General features: G+C 33.2%; 2 protein-coding genes and 1 long non-coding RNA gene across 7 annotated transcripts in view; 2 read left to right on the top strand and 1 right to left on the bottom strand.

The window, feature by feature from the left end:
- Nucleotides 1-1,230: 1,230 nt before the first annotated feature.
- On the top strand, nucleotides 1,231-4,654 carry LOC100881067 (transmembrane protein 234 homolog). 3 transcript variants are annotated; one of them, XM_012294355.2, is made up of 4 exons: nucleotides 1,231-1,889; nucleotides 3,873-4,024; nucleotides 4,101-4,264; nucleotides 4,336-4,654. In XM_012294355.2, coding segments are annotated over exons 1-4 (336 nt in total). In that variant the 5' UTR covers nucleotides 1,231-1,870; the 3' UTR covers nucleotides 4,337-4,654. The 3 variants fall into 3 exon arrangements, with proteins under 3 accessions (XP_012149745.1, XP_076387504.1, XP_003707200.2); XM_076531389.1 differs by having other exon boundaries at nucleotides 1,234-1,739; nucleotides 3,892-4,024; nucleotides 4,101-4,260; XM_003707152.3 differs by having other exon boundaries at nucleotides 1,235-1,889; nucleotides 4,101-4,260.
- A 626-nt stretch (nucleotides 4,655-5,280) lies between these two features.
- Nucleotides 5,281-21,755, bottom strand: part of blo (bloated) — a 251,200-nt gene continuing 234,725 nt past the window's right edge. For all 3 annotated transcript variants that reach the window (XM_012294357.2, XM_012294356.2, XM_076531388.1), the window contains 5 exons: nucleotides 14,455-14,670; nucleotides 9,113-9,273; nucleotides 8,529-8,740; nucleotides 6,955-7,230; nucleotides 5,281-6,506 (listed from right to left, as the gene is read on the bottom strand). In XM_012294357.2, coding sequence (XP_012149747.2) covers nucleotides 6,313-6,506; nucleotides 6,955-7,230; nucleotides 8,529-8,740; nucleotides 9,113-9,273; nucleotides 14,455-14,670 — 1,059 coding nt within the window. In that variant the 3' untranslated portion in view covers nucleotides 5,281-6,312. The remainder of the gene's footprint in view (nucleotides 6,507-6,954; nucleotides 7,231-8,528; nucleotides 8,741-9,112; nucleotides 9,274-14,454; nucleotides 14,671-21,755) is intronic.
- Nucleotides 14,667-19,912, top strand: LOC143264399 (uncharacterized). Its single transcript, XR_013038126.1, has 2 exons — nucleotides 14,667-15,736; nucleotides 16,255-19,912. It is a non-coding gene; the product is annotated as an uncharacterized LOC143264399 (long non-coding RNA).

The raw sequence follows: 21,755 nt of genomic DNA, 5'->3' as shown, positions 1-21,755 counted from the left end.
AGTCCTTCCCTGGGAAGAGCTGGAAATGCTTGCCGCATCCCTACGGTAATGTTACGAAGCCCTTTAGTGAAGCTTTGATGCCCTGTTCGTTTGAACGGATTGCAACACCTTCGATGCACCATTTTAAACAATTCACGCACTCTTTTGGTCTTAAAACCGTACGCTACGAAAATGCCACGGTAACTGAACATTTGGAATAAAGATATCTGAATATATAGGAAATCCCACCATACCTCTTATTTATTGTTCAGATTGTATTGAGTCGGCAGAAGAAGGAAAGTGATAACAAAATAGAAGACACCTAAAACGAATATCTACTCTCAATGGCATTAAAAATTGTAAAGAAGGTACCCTACCAATGGCCTTTTGTTGCTATGTAATAAACAGATTATCCGTTTCTTGCAACGCATAAAAATGTTTGACATACTTCTTAGCATCCGACAGCTTTTACAAGCTTATTGTTTTAAAACCCATAACGAAATAAAAAGAACATACTCATAGTACTTTAGGGTCAAATCTAACATAACTAAAAATGTGTCATTGGCCAAGAGTGGTAGCTAATATATTTTTCAAGGTACGAACAGAGTCATTAAGTCGTATATGAGGTCTTCCCGTACTGTTCTGGGATTAGCGATATAAAATAACCGGTCATAATAGCGGAACGCGCGACTCACCTACCTGAAATCGGGGTACCCCGCGTCCTTTTCCAGCTTGTAGAGACGTCAATTTTCGAGGCTCCATCGTTTTGAAGGGCTCATTTTAAAGGGGAAGCTTCAAAGAATATGACCATATTTTTTTTAAATTTTAACCCTTTACGCCCCTCATTGAGAAAAACGCAAAAAAAGAATTTGTTTAAATTTTTCAACATTTTATAACAAATTGACAACTTTTAAAAAAATATTTTCAAATAGCCCAAACCTTCACGAATAAAACAAAAAAAAATTTAGCTAAATCGGTTCAGTAGTTTCTGAGAAAAAAATTCCCAAGTGGACCCCATTTTCGTCAAAATGGGCAAAAATTGCAAACTTTGACAGCTTGTCATTCATTAACAAATTCGAAACCGGCAAAATGATGACTTAAACCCCCCCTAATTTCACATGGACTACAACATATTTCGATTAGAGCAAAATCGGAGATGGTGACTTCCAAAAGTGATCGATTTGGCGTGGAATGACCCTCCTGCATTTCTCGCGCATGCGCGAAAAAACCCGGCCAATATCTCATCACTGGTGTCACTTCTGGTATCCCTACTTTGTGGTAGCGGTAGTTTCTTGACAGTGCGTACGAAAAATAAAATTTTAAAATACAGGCAATAATGGGGCTTCCAAAATGTTATTAACCCTATAAATTAATTACTTTATAGTAAACTATTGTCTTGTATACCCTTTTTAAATATTAAAACGGTATGGTACTTTCGCTATGAATTTAAATTTCAATGTAATGTTCAATTATAAAAAATGTTACTTCGTATTTTTATGTACTTCCTAGAATCGCCTCTTTGAAATGTGAAGTATGTAATAAAATATATAGCATTTAAAAATAAGCACATGTTTTCGAAAATTTGATTAGTTATCTATTTCAAAAATGCTTGTAAATTATATTTAATGCGTGACAATGTGTAGATGTTATTATGAGTATTAGGGACTTGTTTCTCTTTTATATAATTTCTACAGTGAAGATGATTTGCACTTAAATGTACAGTGTTCATTGTGCCAAAAGCTGTCATCAAGTATGAAAGTGTCAGTATTGACGTTATCAAAGTAGTTACGTCTTTTAGGTTATAGTTATATTTCATCATATTTTTGCGTTAATTCTTAAACATTTATGAGTTGAATATATCTGTGCATTTCTAATTTTCTTTCATCAAAAAATGTCTGCAATGACTTTAGGTAAGAATACATTTATATATTTATCTAATTGTTATCAATGTTAAAGTAATATAAATAAACATTATGTACACAGTATGTCATGTTTCCGTATAAACTTCGTCATTTTGTTTTATATAGATTAAAAATAAGATTAAAATGTCCTGTTACAGAATATTCATAAATAATTTATTACGAGATCAAAATTAATAAATATAATGTGAGTTGCATTGCAATATGAGTTCTATTTCTACATTTAGGAAAACATTTCTGACAATAGCTTAAATTTCTGCTAGACAAATTGTACACAAAATATATATCTATGTACTTAAATTTAAATATATTGTAGACAATTCAGTGATCATGAGTTGTTATTTAACAGTATAAAACAAAACTGAAATTAATTTTGCATTAAAATGTAAAAGTAGCAGCTACAATGAATGATCTTTAAAAACATATGTTGCCCAAGAAAGTATATAACAAAAATAGTAGAATGATTTTTCATGAGGGCTAAATAATTCAAGAAGAATATCACATATATGATTGAATCTTTTTTAATGAAGCCTGACTTTTTTAAGTATTAAGAATATCATAGAAATGCACTTTTATTTTCCATTTTTGTTACAAATAAAAATGTGGAGTGGCATCATGCATTATTATACAGTCAAATTTTGTGAGAGATATTGAAGACATCATATAGGAAAGCTGCTTTGTAATCGGCTCAAATTTGACAGGTACAAATCAGTGCAGGTATAAAGACAGGTCATTCTAATCTTCAGAGTTTAGAATCAGTGTATATATGATGGAGAAGGCTGTCTAAATTAGGCTCGAATGATTAAATATTAGACTGCGCATAAACGAGACGGGAACACTGAAAACAGTTGCGCATTAATTAGACATCATTAGATGTAATATAATTTAGGATACAGAAAAGCATTTTTATCCTTCCCTATATATTCTATAAGCCTGACTTGGTTTTTCATGATGATTCTTTTGCTTCTCAGAATCAAAATTCATTTGAAAAAACAATATATTTCATTTACAAAATCCTATTAATTGTAACAAGGACTTCAAAGAGTCTGTCATATGGAAATTCTTGCAATATTATAAAGAATGATAGATTTCTAACTGTGTGTTGTCTCACAAAACTTACTCTGAGGTGGTTATTCTAACTGTATGTGTTTAAGAATAAACCATTTTCTAAAATCCTTCTCATTACTTTTGAGACATATCTTGAATATTGAATAATACATTTTAAGGCCTTTGGGAAACTCAAGTTTTCATCTACAAATTCATGTATCTTTTTTGAAGGAACCATGTGAGCTATATGACTGCAATTTTTACCAGTCCTTTTGTCCAACTTTTCTCTGCATTTTAACATAGGTATTATACCCATGATCGTTTTATGAAGAAATCAAGAATTTTTTATAAATATCTTCTTCAATTCCCTTTTTTGAACACTAAAAAAATTTGTAAACAAATTTAAAAAGTAATATCAAAATCTGTTCAGTAAGACATGAGAGAAAAGAACATGAAGTACAAAAAACAATTTTTAAAAATTGGAGTGTGCACTGTGTAATGGGGCTACTTTAATTTTACCATGCGTTATCTACCAATTGTAATGTATTTGGCTTAATGTTGCATACTGATTTCATGAAGCTGATTGGATATCATCATTTGAACACTATTGGCATCTAATTTTTACTATTACATGGAATTTACATAAATTTGCATCGTATTTTTGATGGAATAACAATAAATTAAAATATTTACGACATGAAAAATACAAGAAACCTAATTTTGATTATTTAAACTAAATTGAGTTTCCTAGTGCCCTTAAATAAAAGTATTAATGTATCCTTCACAGTTCATCTTTATAAATATTTGAGAATTTTTTGTTTCACATTTTAGTCTTCTTTTATCTATAGAAGTTTATGTGGAAGAATCTAGAACATGGTGTATAGTAAAAATTGAAACAATTAATATTATATTTTATGCATTTTGCAGATTCTATTGTATATCTTAGTTTTGTAGCACTTTTATGGGGTGTAACTAATCCATTTATCAAAAAAGGAGCCAAAGGATTGGAAAATGTGAAAGCATCTTCTAAATTTGGTCAATTTTTTAAAGAGCTTGCATTTCTTGTTACACAGTTGAAGGTTTTGTTTTAGAGTTTTATTATATTTATAATATGTAGACATATTATACCATTATTGATTACTTTTATTTATACAGTACATTATACCATTTATAATCAACCAACTGGGTTCTGTACTATATTTTTTAACTTTGGGTAATGCTGATATATCTCTGGCTGTTCCAGTCACTAATTCTCTTACCTTTGTAATAACTGCAATAACTGGCTGGTTTTTAGGCGAAGAAAAGATACACAGAAGTTGGTACATTATCTATAATTCTTCCATATTTGTAAAGTAATATTAGTGTGATGTAACAATGTATTATTTTTCAGATATGTACATTGGGATGATATTGATTTTAGTTGGAACTGTTCTTTGCTGTTGGGATAAAATGGACAGTACATTATGATCATTTAAATTTAGTATCTTAGCATTTGAAATATAATTGGCATGCATGATAACAAATTTGGATGAAATTTATTATTATTGATTACATATTAACTAAAACATAGGTAACTGATGACAATTATTTTATCATTAGCAATTATGAATTATTTCAGTGATTTATTGTTAATTAAGTGCCCAGAAGTGTTAAATGTATAAAAGTGAAAATGATTTTATCAACTGTTAATAAACCAATGTGTGAACTTATATTAGGTATTGTGCTTTATGTTCCTATTCATTCTTTAATTTTGCTCAACAATACATAGGATTCATCAGTTTTTGAAATATTTGCATAAAAGAAACAAAACAGTAAATATAAAAAAGAATTATGTTGCTAAAGTTTTCAAAGAAAAATTTGTACAAATTTATTTCTGTTATTCTTAATTTACCTATTGAACAAATTTTTTTATACTTGGGTATATGTTGACTTTTTATGATCACTGAAAATATTTGATATTATTTTTAATTATTTATTTCAAGTTAGTAACTTTATTACAAAATATAATTCATTCTAAGATTTGAATTTTTAGACAATTAACATTTGTTTCTTATATTTATAAAGAGTTAATAACTATGTTAATGAATAGTACAAACTTATCGACAGATTTGGATGAATTGTTAATGTAATATTTACATGTGAATCATAACTGTTCATATGTACATAAGATAATAAAGAGCACCGGATAAAAATGAATTTGTTCAATTACCACATCAAATTTATATATTTATAGAAATGACTAATACCAATTATCAGTTTGAAGAAAGTGTAATCTTTAATGATCACCAGTTGAAAAAGATAGAAAAAGTGGAGACACAATAAAGCAATATGAAGGTAGTTAGAAACAAAGATTATTATTACAAATATTTACAATTAGTGTATGTAAGTAAGATCGAATTGATCTATGCACAATAAACATTTCATAATTATACATTAACTGTTGGTTAATCCTCTTGTACGACTTGTTGCAATCGTTGTGACACAACTATTTCTCTGTTCACACTATTATACTATCGCTTATCTTAACACGTATTACCTGTTACATTAAATAGATTAGAATATTTTACGCAGAAAGTTAAGAAATTTTGATTTCACTTGGAACAATGTGTACATACTTAGGAAAATGGAAATGGCACTCTGATTCACGGTGAATTGAACTGAATAATTTTTTTTTATAAACCATACACTTCACATTCATAATTTTTAGAATAATTTCACCATAATTCGATGCTGTTATTAATTCCATGAACAATGAGTAACAGGTGTGTTATGAGACGAATATTATGTACAACATCTTTGAATGCATTCTCATCTCACGCAACAAATTTAATTTGTTAAATTTGGTAGAGAGAAGGCACTGTTATATAAAAGGTAACATATTAATGTGTTTCTATGTACCACTCGTGTATTTTTCTTTGAATTGATTCTTTTTCTTTTGGTAATTTAAACTTGTTTGTTACCGTCACATAACAAAAAAAGGATAGTGTTAATTGAAGGAAAAAATACAATCAAGATAATGTTTAATAATATAACAGATTACAACATAATCTGGTTCAGAAACTCATAGGCGTGATTTAAATTTTACATTACTCTTTCGGTTACGATTAGTATGCATAAACGTTTTCAAGCTTTTGTACTTGGTTAATTAAGATTTCTTTAATTAATTCATTAATTCTTTCGCGTTGCACGAATTTCATTGTACATTAGAAGAAACAAAAACAAAGAAAAAACGGTAATAAAATAGCTGATTTAGAATTATTCACCGCGATCATGGCGGTGTACTCGGCGCGTATGTATCGTTAATCCTTTATGATTACAAACTACTTAATATGAAACTGAAGACTAGCATTGATCAATGGCCTCCTCTTCAAGCCCGAGATTTCTTGCTTTTCAGCTTGAACCATCCCGCACTCTTGTTCGGATCGCGTGGAACCGACGTGGACCTGCTTAGTTCTGGTTTCGAGTTGACACTCCTTGATTTAGTAGCCAACGATTCCGTGGAAACGGTTCTGTCCACTTTTTGCTTGTCCTTCGATTTCAGCGTGCTGCGATTGATCGTGCCTGCAACATAATTTATATTACTATCAAAATTATTAATGATTTATGTTCAAGCACTGCAGCAAAAAGTAGCCACTATTCATCAACCTTTCACGTACGCACGGATCTAATATTCTTTTAGCTAAGAATAAATAGAAGAAGGAAGTTTCACTTGTCTTTGGTTTTGGTGTGATTCACAGAAAATGTAGGGGAAATTTTTTTAGGGACCACCTAAGGAAATCCTAATGAAAACAGAAATATTCAAGGAAGAATCTATACAAATATTAGGGAATTTCTGAATGAATTAGTGATATTTTCAAGAAAATCCTGAAATTTTCAAAGATTCCGCAATCTTTTTTTCTTATACTTGATTTAACTAATAGATGTCTATGTTACATTGAATTTTATATGTATAAACTTAATTTTTATTCATTCCTGCTATATTGAGAATACAAATTTACAAATTTTTTACCTGTTTTCGAGAGATTGTCTTTGCTTCTTCGTGGATCTTTTCCTCGACGACTTAGCGTTTCGCGACTTCTCTGCCTGCGCCTCATAGTCGCCATCGGTTTCGTATGTAATTGTTGATCGTAATTTATTTCGTAAGGTTCTCTATAATGTCTGGGTTTCCATGGTGCGAGAACGCTTACGCTTCTCGATACTGTTCTCGTATGAGATTGCAAGGGTCGATTTAGTTCCTCCCTGCTCGCTGCTTTGCGTCGTTCATTAGGGCCAGGTATTTCACCAACTAAAAACACATAGTTACATTTAACATTTGGTAATTTAATGTTATAATTTAACTAAATCAATTGTATTTATTTTCAAAATGTCGTAGTCCAATAGCAATATCGATTATAAATTAATGTAAGAATTTATTTAATATGTCAGCTGCAATGGTCATTCACGGTTGTAGTTACGTATTGAATTTAGGTCGAATAATATGAAAAAGAAAGGGGGAATGATCATTGAAATTAAAAAAAAAGATTCTTTATCACTTTAATCAGTGCATAAACTATTGATTGCTATTTATAAATTCTTTTAAATTATAACTTTTAAGAAATAAATCGGAAGCCTGATAAACTTCACTTTTCAAGGCGAATATGCAAATATCACTTTATGTAAATAAGTATAGACATAGATAAACATCATCTTAAAAGGTGATAGAAGTCTAAAAAAAGGACCCCACACACTTCATATAGGAAATCCGGTTTCTGTTAAATTGGTTCATCATTTAACATATCGTCGTTCTTATTGAGCTGATCAAATATCGTAATGGGGGTTAAAAATTTTAATCTTAAATTCAATCTTAAAAATTTTAAGAAATATTTGGTGAAATGTATGAGATCAAGTAGATTTAATAAAATATTCTTACAATGATATTATTATATAAGATATGTATTTTATACCATTATGGTACAAAATATATTTTATTGTCCGGTTTTTATCAGGTATAGTTATACAGTCGGACTTAAACTTCTTCGTCAGTCATTACTGTCATCTATACATGCGTAAACGTAAACAGTCGAATAATTTGTTTACAAATCAGTTTCTGATTCATATGTTTTGTTAATTAGCCTACTTTTATATATCAAATTAGGTTCACCTTGTACATTTCAGTAAACGTAAAATTGTGTCATTAACTAATATACGTATAAACTGAGTTCAATCGCTCAGTTTTTGATCAACACGCTTGTCACGTAAATCTTCGGACCTTTACATATATATCACTGAATCTGTATTCTGTTTCTGAACTTTATAAGATAGTGAAACTTATTTTATTGTAAAAAGTTTAGTTCTTTGCTAAAAAAAAACTCCCCAGTGCACTAAAGCATAAGAATAGAATAATTTTTATGCTGTCCCATTATTTTTATATATATATATATATATATATATATAAAACGTTATATACGTTTTGACGTTACAAACGTTTGGAAACTGGCGTCTACTACAATTGTTGATCAGCTCGAAAAGAAAGACAACATATCACGAAATGAACGAATTTTACGGAAAATACATTTCCTATATGAAGTGTGTAAGGTCCTTTACCTGTAGCAGCATGAAGATATACAACAGATCTCTGTGATCTTTGGGAATTTTGACTTTGTTGACTGCTGTCTCCTGTTGTGCTCTCCCCGGAAGATAATGCGCTTTCAGCGAGCCTTGGTGGTTTCCTTGGTGGCGATAGAATGCCTAAATTATGTCGGCTTGAACTCGTAACATCACGCCCTGAACAGGCATGGTCGTCAGCTCGTTTATTTCTGAAAAATTATATCTCTGTTACTGTTGTAATAATGTAGAGTATCAAGTTTTTAAAGTACTTTTTACATGGATAGTAAATAATTAAACTAGGCGCGATAATCATGTCTCATCTCCTTTAACGTTCAAAATTGGAACTTCGAAATTTTTAAATTTACCGATAATTTAAAATATGAAAGTTTATTACTTTCTCTAAGATGTTATGTAATTTTATTTGTTTCCATTATTAATCGTAATCATTTCTTCCTTTTAAACAAACTAATGTAAATATGCTGCACTGTCTTTGTAACAGTTATTACAAAGATTTGTCAATGTTTATTCAGTTTACGGTATCGTTTAGAAAGTTTCGTTTGCAATTGTAGATCTCGGCTCACCTACGATCTCTGTTGGAAGAAACGGATTCTTGATCCGTATCGCCGAAGAAACGTAGATTCTTCTGCACGGAGACTCGTTCGGGTGCGGACGAAGCTTCCTCGTCTTCGGTGCCGGTCGTTAAGATCTCGCTTTCCGGTATCCTGGGTTTCTTATCCACCGTCTGAAATATCAAGATTGACGATGAAAGTGATTGCCACGATGGAAAAATCGGCAGAAATGAATGAGCACGCAACACGGTAACAGTTCAAGTGCTGTAGGAAAAATAGGAATTCTATAGGAAATTCTATTCGTGAACGAATACAATCAAGTTTGTTCGCGCAACTTGATTTAATGCGTCTACATATATTCATGTTTGTAAATATGAATCGTGCACATATGTGGTAGACTACATACTGAGAAGAAATATGTACTTGCTTTTCAAGAATTTTCTTAGTTTGCAAATGGTTGAATTTTGTTACACATATGTATGATTCTGCTATGATCCGTTATTTCTAAAGTTAATTATTTTTAAGAGTTGGAATTTGAACAATTGAAGAACTGAAGAATTTAAAATCTTGAAGACTAATTTGTTTAAATTATCCAAATTTATGATTGAAAAATAAAATAAAAAATAATTTATATTCGAGTTTTTACTCGATAAAGTATTCTGGGATAAAATTTCAATAATTGAATTTGAAGATGAAAGCTTCATGGATTTGAATAACCTTATTGAATTAACTCTATTTTGATAAAATCAGTGATCATTGTTGGTCGAAACGTATGGTACCTATAATAAAATATTCTTGTTTATGACATCATTCATCCGAAACGGTTTCTTTAAAGCAATCAAATTCCACAAACTCGACTCGCTCCAAAATTGGTAACTGGTGGGCGATGTTTTTGTAGAGAATGGATTCTATACTTTGAAATTATGTTGCATGCATAATACCACGGTAAACGCCTCCATGGTGACGTGATACACGTTTGTAAGGAAAATTAAAGAACTCTCACAAGGTAGTTAGGTAGGCAGTTTTCTTCGCCATAAATGGCATCTTCCTTCTCTAACATTTTGTCAATTAATTCCATTGGAAATCAATTATTAATTATATACAGCAGTCGGGAAAATACGAACTTCATTTTCAAACGTTTAGAAATTCAGAAAAATAATTGTATTTGAATAAGTACAGACTTAATATACTCACTTAAATGTTCCTTTATTTGTGAATGGAAACGTATCAATATAGGGATTCATATGAGAATGCATATATGGAAATTTCAGGATTCACAGATGTAAGGATCTTTGTATTTAAGAATTTAGGAATTTGAGGATTTGAGAATTTACACATCTAGGGATTAGGGATCTGTGAATTCACGGATCTGGGGACTTAGAAGTATGTGATTTTAGGGATCCGGAGATTCAGAGATTTGAAGATGCAAAGATCTGAGAATTTAAAGACCCAAAAATTTAAGAATATGGGGATTCAGGGATCTAGGGTCTAGAAATCCGATGATCTGAGTCTCTAAGAATCGAGGGATTTGAGGAGTTACAAATACAGTCTGGACATCTGAGCATAAGAACTCTCTAGAGATCTAGGGATGTAAGGGTTTATAGATCTAAGGATTTAATTATATAGAAGAACCTGAGAATTCAAGAGTTTAGGCGTCTAGGGATCTATAGATTGAGTAATATATTATTTTAGAAATTCACAGATATACGTCTTGATAGATTGCTGCAAATACATTGAGAATTTGCCACTTCCAGCTACTATTACTCGAATGATAATTATTGTTAAATTTGCCAATTTTTAAGTTATAAGGTGTCGAAAGAGTACAGAAACATTAAGCATTGTTTTCATAAAGTCTTAAAATTGAGGAAAGGATGAATAAATTGACTTAAATCAAGAACACTTTTCATGCAATGATTTTTTACTCAGTGATGATTTTCGTGAAGGTCGTCCATTAGTTGTTGTCTCAGAAAACATCAATACTCTGCAGGAAATGATAAAGATGGATCGGTATGTAACATACCGTGAGATTCAGTCATCGTTAGGCATCGACATGAAACAAATACATATAAAAAATAAATTCATTCTGTGTGATGATAATGCAAGCTTTTACATAGCAGCATAAGCAATCGATCATTTGGTGGGTTAAAACATCGAAATAATATTATGTTGTCCGTATTACATAGATTTATTAGTGACATCTTCTTGGTGCATCTAAACAATATAAATACGAGCTTATAAAAAAAAACTTTATACTATACTATAATATTTTATACTAACTTTATTAAATATATTGTATAAACTACACAATGTACAGATCTTTTAAAAAATCTTTTATTTTCATTGAGTTATTCATAATTTAAGATGTTAACCTCCTATCCATTTGCATATACATAGTGCATTGCATAAATACAATCAACCCCTCATGTTTTCAATGACCTAATTTGGTAGAAAATTATGATCAATATTCCTTAAATACTAATTCCTAGTATGTAAAGAATTAATTGTGTAAATGAAAATAGAGATATTAACGTACATATTAAGGTGGGATACATACTATAATCTAACACTTACGCGTTTCGTAAAGATATATTGTATATTTTTTTTATATTAACGTCGATCAATATTCATAAGTAAACTAATTCATTATATTACCTTTAACTGTTTCACTTTACATTCGTAATATTCGTTGCTAAAGGTTAGAAAGTGAAATGTTTCGTGGAAAAGAACATTCAGATAGAGGAAATACTATGATCGATGCTTTTCGCACTGAAGGCAAAGGTTATGTTTAGATTGCGAAACAAACAGGTCGTTCGAAAAGTACTGTTGCCGGTTATGTTAGTAAAAGACGTAATCATGGTGAGAAGAAGCGTTCAAGTTGCCCTTTAAAAGTGTTTCCTTGAGATAAACATAAAAATTCAAAGTTAAATATTGCAAAATGTACCATCCATAGAATCATCGTAGCATCTTTTACTGTTAACAGTTGGTATATTTATGGAACACCTGAAAATTAGCTTTTAAATCAGATGAATATTTATGTTAACATGTCGAATGCTTTTTGTGTAATTTTAAATTAGATTTAAAAAATATTTTCAGCTGAAAATTCAGATTAATGAAAACGAAGGCATATACTTATGCAACACCCCGTATTTGTCATACAAACTACAATACTTTTCTTTTCGGTTACATTTTGGCCATAGAAGTCGATAGTCTATAATTTTAACTATCAGACATTACGGGATTAACCGAATAGCATCCAGGAGAAATCACCCAATGTATCACTACTTGTTCCCTTACCGCGGATCGTACTACCCCGCTGACTTTACACTCCTTGTATGATCTAACTCGCAAAAGAAGCGATGATAATAAAACGTAGAATTTTTTGGTGTTCTGGTTGAATGGCTCGTGGCTGAGCTCTGTTGCTCCACGCAGACCACAAAACAAGCAGGACTCGAGCCGTAACAGAATTTTTTGAAAGTTGCATCCGATAACGAGCGGACGAGCGGATCGTGGGTCCGGTTATCGGGTTCGCGGTGAGTTGAGTGAGCCAGTGCATTCATCAGTCAGCACAGGTCGCTACAGAGCGGAGCCATTAGGCCAGTACAACCTCCAATTACCAGTTTGATTAAATGCTTAACTAACTCCGCGCTCTGTGGTTTAATTTAATCGCGAGATTAAGTGCCGATCAGGGAGGCTGCCTAGCTTAACCATCGTCCAAGCTGGAATAATCTCTGTCAGAGTTCGATTCTGATCGTAGCCGTTCTTCGATACAGGGCCGTTCGAGATGATTGCGTGCGCGTGAATCTTGCCGTGGACGATGATCTATCGGAAGAGTCGATGGGTCGAGGAGGATCATGACTCATGAAGGCGCCACGGTTCGAAACAACCGGGGATGCTCAGGATTTTTCTATTCCACGCGAACAAAATACACCTTTTGTGCTCGGATTTATGGTATCAGATAGTTGCTGAAGAAGTTCTGTAAATTACTTTTTTCTTTTTGAATATTTTCTTTGATACGTGATCCCTTTAAGTCCCTGTATTTCTGCTGACGATACCTTCTTTTGATTTTTATAAAATGAGGGGAGTTTCTTAAAAGGTTAGGTTAATGTTGTATTATTATAGATAAGGTAATCGAATTTTTGGTTGATGGCAGTTATAAAATGAATGTTTGCATTCAGTGTTCGATTTTTTAAATTCGTAGAGATTTAATCCAATAGTGAACATATTAAGAATGTTAAAAAGCTCACAGGCCCAGTATTCCATGGTGCATGCAATGGTGTGTGGGACAGAAAGAACTTTCTACTTCTGCTAACCATATGCATATAGGATAGTGCGAGTTTCCTTTCACATGATCTTTTATGTATAATAGTGACGCTTTTTAAATTCATAAATTTTCATATTTCTGAAAGCACAACTTCCTGATTACTTAATTTTTATAAGCTAAAATTTTTAAATCTGCGATTTTTTAAATTTACAAAATCTTAAATTCTTAAATTTTAGTTTTCCATATCTTTGCATTTCTTGATCTTCAAAAGTGTCATATTTCTAAATTTCTAAATTGTCAAATTTTTAGTTTCTAAACCGCAACATCTAAATGTTGAAGGTTGTAAAGCCTGAGAGCTGCAAGACTGAAAAGTCTATAAGTTTCAAAGTTTTTTTTCAAGTTTCTTAATTTTCAATACTGTGAATTTCTAAATTTCTAAATTTAGTTCAAATCCTTAAAATTATAAATTTTCAAGTTTCTAAATTTTTAATTCCGTAAATTTTTAAATATCTAACTTCTCAAATTTTTAAATTATCAAATTTTTTAATTTCTGAACTCTTAAATATCCAAATCCTGAAATTGCCAATTTCCAAATACTAACCTGTTTAAATCACCGATTCTCAAATTTACAAACTTTTGAATACTGCCCGGAAGAACCTTTTCTACCATCACTTGTAAGAATTACGACTCCTACAGCCTTATCTCTTGCAATATAACAAGAATGTACTCTATTTAACAGTGTCAGTGATTGCACTTCATTTACACATTCATGCATCCACCCTCGTGTTGTTTTCATATTTAGTTTCTGCAGATATTCTAATTCAAAGTGACTTATTTATTTCTTAATCTTTTTATTTGATTAGTCTTCCAACAAACCACTATCACAAGCACTATTTCACTATAACAATCACTAATGTATGTATCTGTTTCAAAGAGGATTTATAACTCTATTTTGTTGTTCAACTTCATCTTGCCTAAAGATTTGAAGAAATTTTCTGTGTCCAGAAAATTATTAATTTCAAATTCAATTATTGACATTGCACCCGATTACTACCAACTTTCGAATCAACTTAAATTTTAACGTAGAACTTACTTTAATGCTCGGTTTGTTTTTCCTGGACAAAGATTTGAACCATCCCTTCCGTTCAGCTTCCTGCCCTTGATTCTCTCGGGTGAGGGTGTTGCTCGATTCGCGAAAGGATTCTTCTTCTCTTGTGAGTGTACCCGTAGATCTTGACAGCCTCGTCGATCTGGGCGGACTGGGACTGCCGCTGGGAGTGGATAAGCGTCTACGTTGGCTGTATTCTTCCTGTAAATATATGAAAACTATATGCACCAGTTTTCCAGAATTCGCATTTATAATATTTCAAAGTATTTCGAACTTATGCATCCACAGTATATCGTACAGTTGTTTATTCGTTGCAAGTTGTAAGTTATAAGTCAGCATCATTAACAAACATGCCAACTACAAAGGTCACCAGTCAGTTACAACGGCGATAGGTAGCTGTAGCGTGCACCGATGGCTAATAGCCTGCAGGCGTTGTATTCATCTAATAATTAGGAGTGGAAAAATGTCCCTATATTTTCCTAAGTTCTGCATTAGCTTTTATTAGGTTTAGATTGTTCTTACGAGTAGAAGACACGAGTTGTGTTTTTTGATCAGCTATCAGAAAGTGAAAGTATATTGAAAAATATTAATTACATTACAGATGCTTCCTGCATCTTTTATTTCCTTCGTTTTTAATTTTTCATCCCCTTATAATTGATTATTAAAGAAATTCTTTCATTTAATTTTAAATATATTAATCTAATTATATTAGTTTAAAAATTAGAATAAACTTTTATAAAAAATGCAGAGTTTGTATACGCTAGCTATAGAATTTGTATATTAATATACATTAATTACGTCTCTCATATTTAAAGTAAACTTCAGTGTGATTTGTGAAAAACAGAAATATGGCATCCTTTTGACGGCAAATCATTTCTGACTACTTTTCAAAGCTTCATCGACAGATAATTATAATTTACTGAATATTATTCCAAATATTATAATTTGTCGAATATAGTTTCTCAAATTTAAAAAACTGAAGTATCAATCATACTAGAATATTAGAAAAACTGAAATACCAATCATACTAGAATTGGTTTACCTGTTCATTTTCTGAGCAATGCAAAAAATGAAAGCAGAAAGAATGAAGTTTTTTGTAAAAAATTAATATTCCTAATTGTAGATTTTTAAGAAACTAACTGCGTGAACTGTATGGCCGTATGGAAGTTAACAATGATTTATCAAACACAGATCGTCCGGTTCGCGAACATTAAGATCGCCCATGCAACAGCCAGCTGAGCAACAGAGAATGGAAGCCATTGCCAAGGTAATCGGATCGGAGATGAATTACGTGGGTGGTATAACTTGATTCTAGTATTGGTAGCTGGAGGGGTTTGGGTTTTGTTTGCCATCCATCCAATCGATACATTGGACAAACTCCAATGGCAAGAAATTAAATAACGATGGACTCTGGGATTAGTTTAAACGGTACGATCATCGTGGTTCAGTGGCGTTTCATTTCGCTAGTTAAGATCGCAAGCAAGAGACGAGTGATCGTACAAAGCTTGAAAGAAATGCGAAGTAGACGCGTGTCCGTTTCATTCTCGACGACGTCTACGTCGTCATTATTATTATCATGTTTTGCATCACCACCATCATCAACGCTGCCACCTCCGTCATTTACCCTTGCTCTCTCGCATGCATAACACGCCTGGAACGGACAGCTTCGGGCGTTTTATCGTAACTTTGTCTGTTTATTCATCGATACACTACAAAAAATCCTCTATCCCGTACAGTCTATGGAGATTCACTATGCTACATGTTCTAGTCGTGTTTTTGTTCCAGGGAAACTCTTGAGAAGCGTTATTTTTACAGGGAAAATGCATTTGACTAACGTATGACCTCCGAAAACGATAATCTTTCATAATTTATTTGTTTGCATTAGGTTCAAAATTAATCACACCATATTTTATTCATTCTTTAGCAGTGGTTGGATGGAACCAATACTCCATAAAATATTAAATATATCAGAAACATCGAGTAGGACGATTCAAACGATAATTAAAATTGAGCTTGAAAAGTTAATAACAAGTGAGTATTAATTCTCGGGTCCCCAGGGTTTGCAGTATAGTTTAAGAACTACTGATCCGAAGCATAACCTAAAAACATAACTTGAGCAGTTTGTCGGGACAAGTGGAGGAGCCACTGGCGTCCAGCCATTCACCTGCACTGGTTATGCATTCCAGAAGAACTGGGCAGAGAGCTCGGCGTATTCCTGGTGCGAAAGACCGCGAGCTACGATCGGGCAGCGGTGCATGCGTTATCCGGGGACCTTTCGATACGCAATATAATAACATATCGCGTGTACGCGGCCACGGCTCGTACCCACCGCATAAACTCTTAAATGACTCACAATGAATAGCCCATATCGCCGAATCATCTGCATAGTACAAGCACGGCGCGCTTCCCTCGTACTCTCCATATATACGAGCAACAATATCCCGTATGCTTTCCATAACGAGTCGTGGCACGGACCGACGACGACGAGCCTGAGGACGACAACGACGATGACCAAGAAAAGAGGAAGAGCAGGAAAAAGAAGAAGAAAGAGCAGGGGGTTCTGTGGCCCGCAGCTATTGTGACCCACGCACCGCCCTGCTAACTCTTATAACACCGCTCTACACCGTTCTTCTTCTTCCTTCTCTCCCATTTTCCTTCCCGTTTGTTTCATTCTTCTTTTCCTCTGTCCGCAGACCTCCTCTTCTCTTCAGCTTCATCGAGAACGCGTTCTGCGTGGTGACTCCCTCGCAGGGATTCGCGTGGGCTGTCGAGATTGGGCTAGGTCGGTTACATGCTTAAGAGTGCATCATGCTGTCCGGTTCTTCGGCGCGTGCACACGCGTGCTGATGACGCGTCACGGCGCACAGTGGTTTGTATCGAGAAATTTAGTAACATTTTGCGTTCAAGATATCGAAGCGAAATTTGGAGTAAAGAATATTCAGCAGTAATTACTTTTAATGGTGTATAATGTAATATACTTTATTCTTGTTCAATAATTTTTGTTATTTTGTATATTTATTTACGAATTTAATAAATATTAACGAGGTTTCCTTTTAATTTAAACATATTTAACTTAGTTAATATATTATTCTTGTTATTTTTTTAATAAATCGCTACTTGAGTAGAACTCAATTCTGTATCTTTTAGGATCACTAGAGAGGATTTGGATGAATGTAATTGATACTTTTTAAAAATTCATTGAAACTACGGCATTTACATAAAGCACAGTTAAAATATAAAAAATAATAAATACGTTTAAGAAAAAATATGCGTAAGTTTGTGTGTACATAAATTTCAATTTGCAGCGCAACAAAATACATAATATTTTTAACTTGGATTTTCTTATCAACTATTAGTCATACAGCAAAGTTCATGCAATATAAAATATGTATTTTTAAAAGAGATCTACAACAATCGTTTCAAACGCTTAAAAAATTTTTCAGTATTCAATAAAATAAACGTGAAAACATCAACTTTTTAAAGACTTTTTATGGTTTTGAATTATAATAGTTATAATAGATTATAAAATAATAGGTTTATGTAAAAAATGTGTCTAGCATTCTTGATACAGTTTTTTGAGAGCATTATTTTTTATTCTAAATATTTTTTTTTTTAAATCAATATTTTCGTAGATAAACGGAAAACTTTTCGAAACTGTTCGTCGGTGATCAAACAAGGCCTTGCCGATAAAAATTTCTCTAGCGACTTTCTTTAATCAAGGATAAACTTTGGTCAAAAAAAAGAAGTGCTGTACTCTTGGATCTCCTCTCATACTGGCATCAGAGGCAATGAAAAGGCAGACTCAACAGCAAAACTGGCTAGTTCTAATTTGACACTGGCAAATTATGAATACATAGACCACCGAGACTTTCAAAAGTATTGCATCAAAGTGCTAATGGAAACTTGGAATGAAGAATGGAGAAATAGTAGTCCAACCAAACTGCATGATGTTCGCAATAATATAAATGATAGCAATCCAGCGGTACAATTCAATAGGAAAGACCAAGTAAAAATAACACGCTTAAGAATAGGCCACTCAAATTGGACACACTCACACCTCATCACAAAAACAGAACCAAATATCTGTGACATCTGTGACATACAAAATACAGTAGAACACATATAGGTAACTTGTCCCAAATACAACACGAAGAGAATACAACACAAACTACCAAATTCACTAAATGTTCTTCGAGAAATAGACTCCTGCAAAGAAGTTCTATGTTTCCTAAAGGATATTGATCTTTACCATCTACTCTAGAATGATTGGATATACTAGATAACCCAACCGTGGTCACTAATAACCCACAAGGTTGGTGTGACCTTAAACACTCAAGGAAAAAAAAAAACTTCGGTCAAAACTTTAAAGTAATCAGGTCAATAGCTTTTCCGAATTACACCCATTACTTTGTAATACACGCAATGAAGCTATTAGTAGACAATACAAATAATTTCTGGACATATTTCATTAGCTGTATCAAGTACGTCATTTTTATGACCTGGCAATATATTTATGGCCAGGTAGTTGCATACTTGCATATTTTTGACCGGTAGTATATTTGCATTCGAGCTTACGTTGTATTCGGCTTTGGCTTAGCACGTGAGCGCGTGTACGTGAATAAGCGTAAACTCCCATCTTTACGCGTATATTTTCGCGTGCTTGTATCGAAGCGTGGAGCAGAATCTGCATGGCGCGTGTACGCGCGTGCTGCTCTCTTGTACGCATCGACGCTTCGTGACACACTCTTGTACCCCCCTTCCCCTTCTCTTTTCATAGTGAACGCGCGCTCGTGCCTTTTGCATGCATACATTTCTATATGTATACGTGAACGTGTTCCAGCGTGTGTCATATCAGGAGAGCTGTGCACTCCAGCGCGCGAGGCCTGTTCATCCTCGGCGCATAACTCTGCAACATTAAACCGTCCGCCGTAGGTCAGCGTAGATTACGCATAAATCCAGGGGAGAGGCAATTTACGACGTCAACCGACACCCCTTTTAACCCCGTAGATTTTCTCTGCCTTTGTCCGACCGAGTAACACTTTTTGGCGGGAACTGGAAACCTATTATGGTGCGACGGGTTGTCGCGGTTAACAACGAGATGTAACACCATGAGTTTGAATAAGATTGTCAGTTAAGCATGTGTTGTATTTTAGATAATAACACTTGTCAGTTTAGTTCAATTTGTATTCTATTTCGGGTAATAGTAACATTTGTCAGTTAAGTTCATTTTGTGTTCTATTTTGAACAATAATAACTATTGCCAGTTAAATTTAGTTCGGGCTGCGTTTCGGGCCATAATAACACTTTGGGATTTTGGTAGGAAATTTTTTCAAGTGTTCTTCTCGCTGGGTCGAATATATTTTTTTGTATAAATTATGTATTATTGTATTATGTATTAAAGCGCATTGCAAAATAAATAATGAAATAAAGAAATATTATTCTATTTCTTAACTTTTTTTTTAATACGGAATCATCACCTTGCTGCATATTCCTAATATCTCTAACAATTTTTTGCCAAATTATAATTCCAAATAAGGATATTCTTGAATCAATGAAATTTCCTTCCTCCTTCAATAATCACGAATAATAAGAAGTTCGCTGTTGTACATTAAAAGTTGCAATTCGTCCAGAATGAATCTAGCGAAGATGCACACAAAAGAAAAGACCATATTAACTATCAAACTTCTCTGTGGCAAACGAGGTAACTAGCGAACAACCATCGAGAAACATCGTTTAGTCTTTACGCGTAACTGTGTTTCTCGTGCTTCGAACTGATACAGTAAAATCGACATTAACATCTACAAGATTCTCATCATCGATAACAAGCAAACGAAGTGGGGCTCGAAATCGCCGCGTAAACTCTCCCAATTAAGCTTCCCGCCCGTTGGCGCCAATTCCCAGGAAACACGAGTATTTTATAACGAACCGATCGGCATCTATGTCGAACCTTCTTTTTTTTAATCGTTTTCCAAGCAATGCACGAGGCGTAAATCGACCCTACCAGCAAAAACTGTTCATCTTAAATGGAATGTACGCAGATTGAAACTATCTACCTTGCGTTTGGATCTCAGAGTTGTGCAGTCCTATTTGGAATTGGCATAGTGAGCCGCGAGAATACAGGCTGCGTATCGGGAAACAAAACTGCAGGAGTTTAAAGAAAATCAAAAGTAATGAAAGCGTAGAATGAAATGGGAAGCAAAAGAGAACAGGAATAGTTCAATTGCAGCTGTAGCCGCTTGATAATTTCCCGCTTCCGGGCCTCTGGGGATAACCCTCTGCAAGGCTATAACTGAAATGACATCGGTAGAATTGAGGCTATTGATTTCATTAAAAAGCTGAACCATTGTTTATTTAAAAGTTATAATTATTTATAAAAAACTGATAAATGTATAGCATCTTAAATGTAGCGGAAAAATGTAGATTCTTAAAAATATAACCAGCTAAACAATAAAATATGATTTTAAAAAAGATTTGAAATTGTAGAGTATTTTATTTCGAATAACGATCAAGTTGAATTTTAAAAATTGAACAAATATAACCAAAATCAAAAGTGAAATTATATTCAACTACTTTTAGTTTATTTTAATTGTAAATAAAGAATTGCATTATTTTGTTATTTACATCTAATTAACGGTTAGGACAGGTTTTGATGTGATTAAAATTAGTTATCCTATAATTTCGGTGATATTTGAGGGGGGGATAAAAGAGGTTTCATCTTTGTACAAGATACTGCACTATTATTAATTTTTTTAAATTGCCGCAACCAGACTCGGACAAAGTAGAGCGCTTTGTATAATATCGGTGCGATAAAAAGTATAATGAGAGGGAATCCTGCCGCTGTAAGTACAAAGGAATATTATAGTAAGATCTGTAACGTGCAAAGCCGCAAAATAAACGAGCCACACGCGTAATGGGTATCGATTCCGTCGTCTTTTCTGCTGGTGCGCTTCACTTGCAGCACACGCGTAACCGCTGGCCAAACAAACCTGCAAAAACAAGTAGTCGAGGTAGGAAGACGAAAGAAAATGAGAAAAAAGTTGCGAGACGCGATACAAGAAACGTCAATCTTGAATATCGTAGACAGAGAACGGGATGTGGTCGCTCTTCGAGTATGACGATCGGAAAAAGCATCCTTCTTCCTTATGTTTATTCGTGCTCTTAGACATTGGGCTTGAACAACTACTCAGCCTCTTCCTTCTGGCTATTATTTTAAACGAGGTATTATCGGTTTAGCTGAATAAATTGGTTTTTATACTGATGAATGATTTGGTTCTTTGCAATTTCGA

This window comes from Megachile rotundata, chromosome 4, assembly GCF_050947335.1.
Source record: "Megachile rotundata isolate GNS110a chromosome 4, iyMegRotu1, whole genome shotgun sequence".
Taxonomy (NCBI): domain Eukaryota; kingdom Metazoa; phylum Arthropoda; class Insecta; order Hymenoptera; family Megachilidae; genus Megachile; species Megachile rotundata.
This window is presented reverse-complemented; position numbering and strand designations above follow the sequence as displayed.

Bases quoted from the DNA above. Each gene is read 5' to 3' on its own strand.
- LOC100881067 (XM_003707152.3), top strand. The intron at 4,025-4,100 runs GTTTTGTTTTAG...TTATTTATACAG, and splicing joins TTCTTGTTACACAGTTGAAG to TACATTATACCATTTATAAT. The intron at 4,261-4,335 runs GTTGGTACATTA...ATTATTTTTCAG, and splicing joins CGAAGAAAAGATACACAGAA to ATATGTACATTGGGATGATA.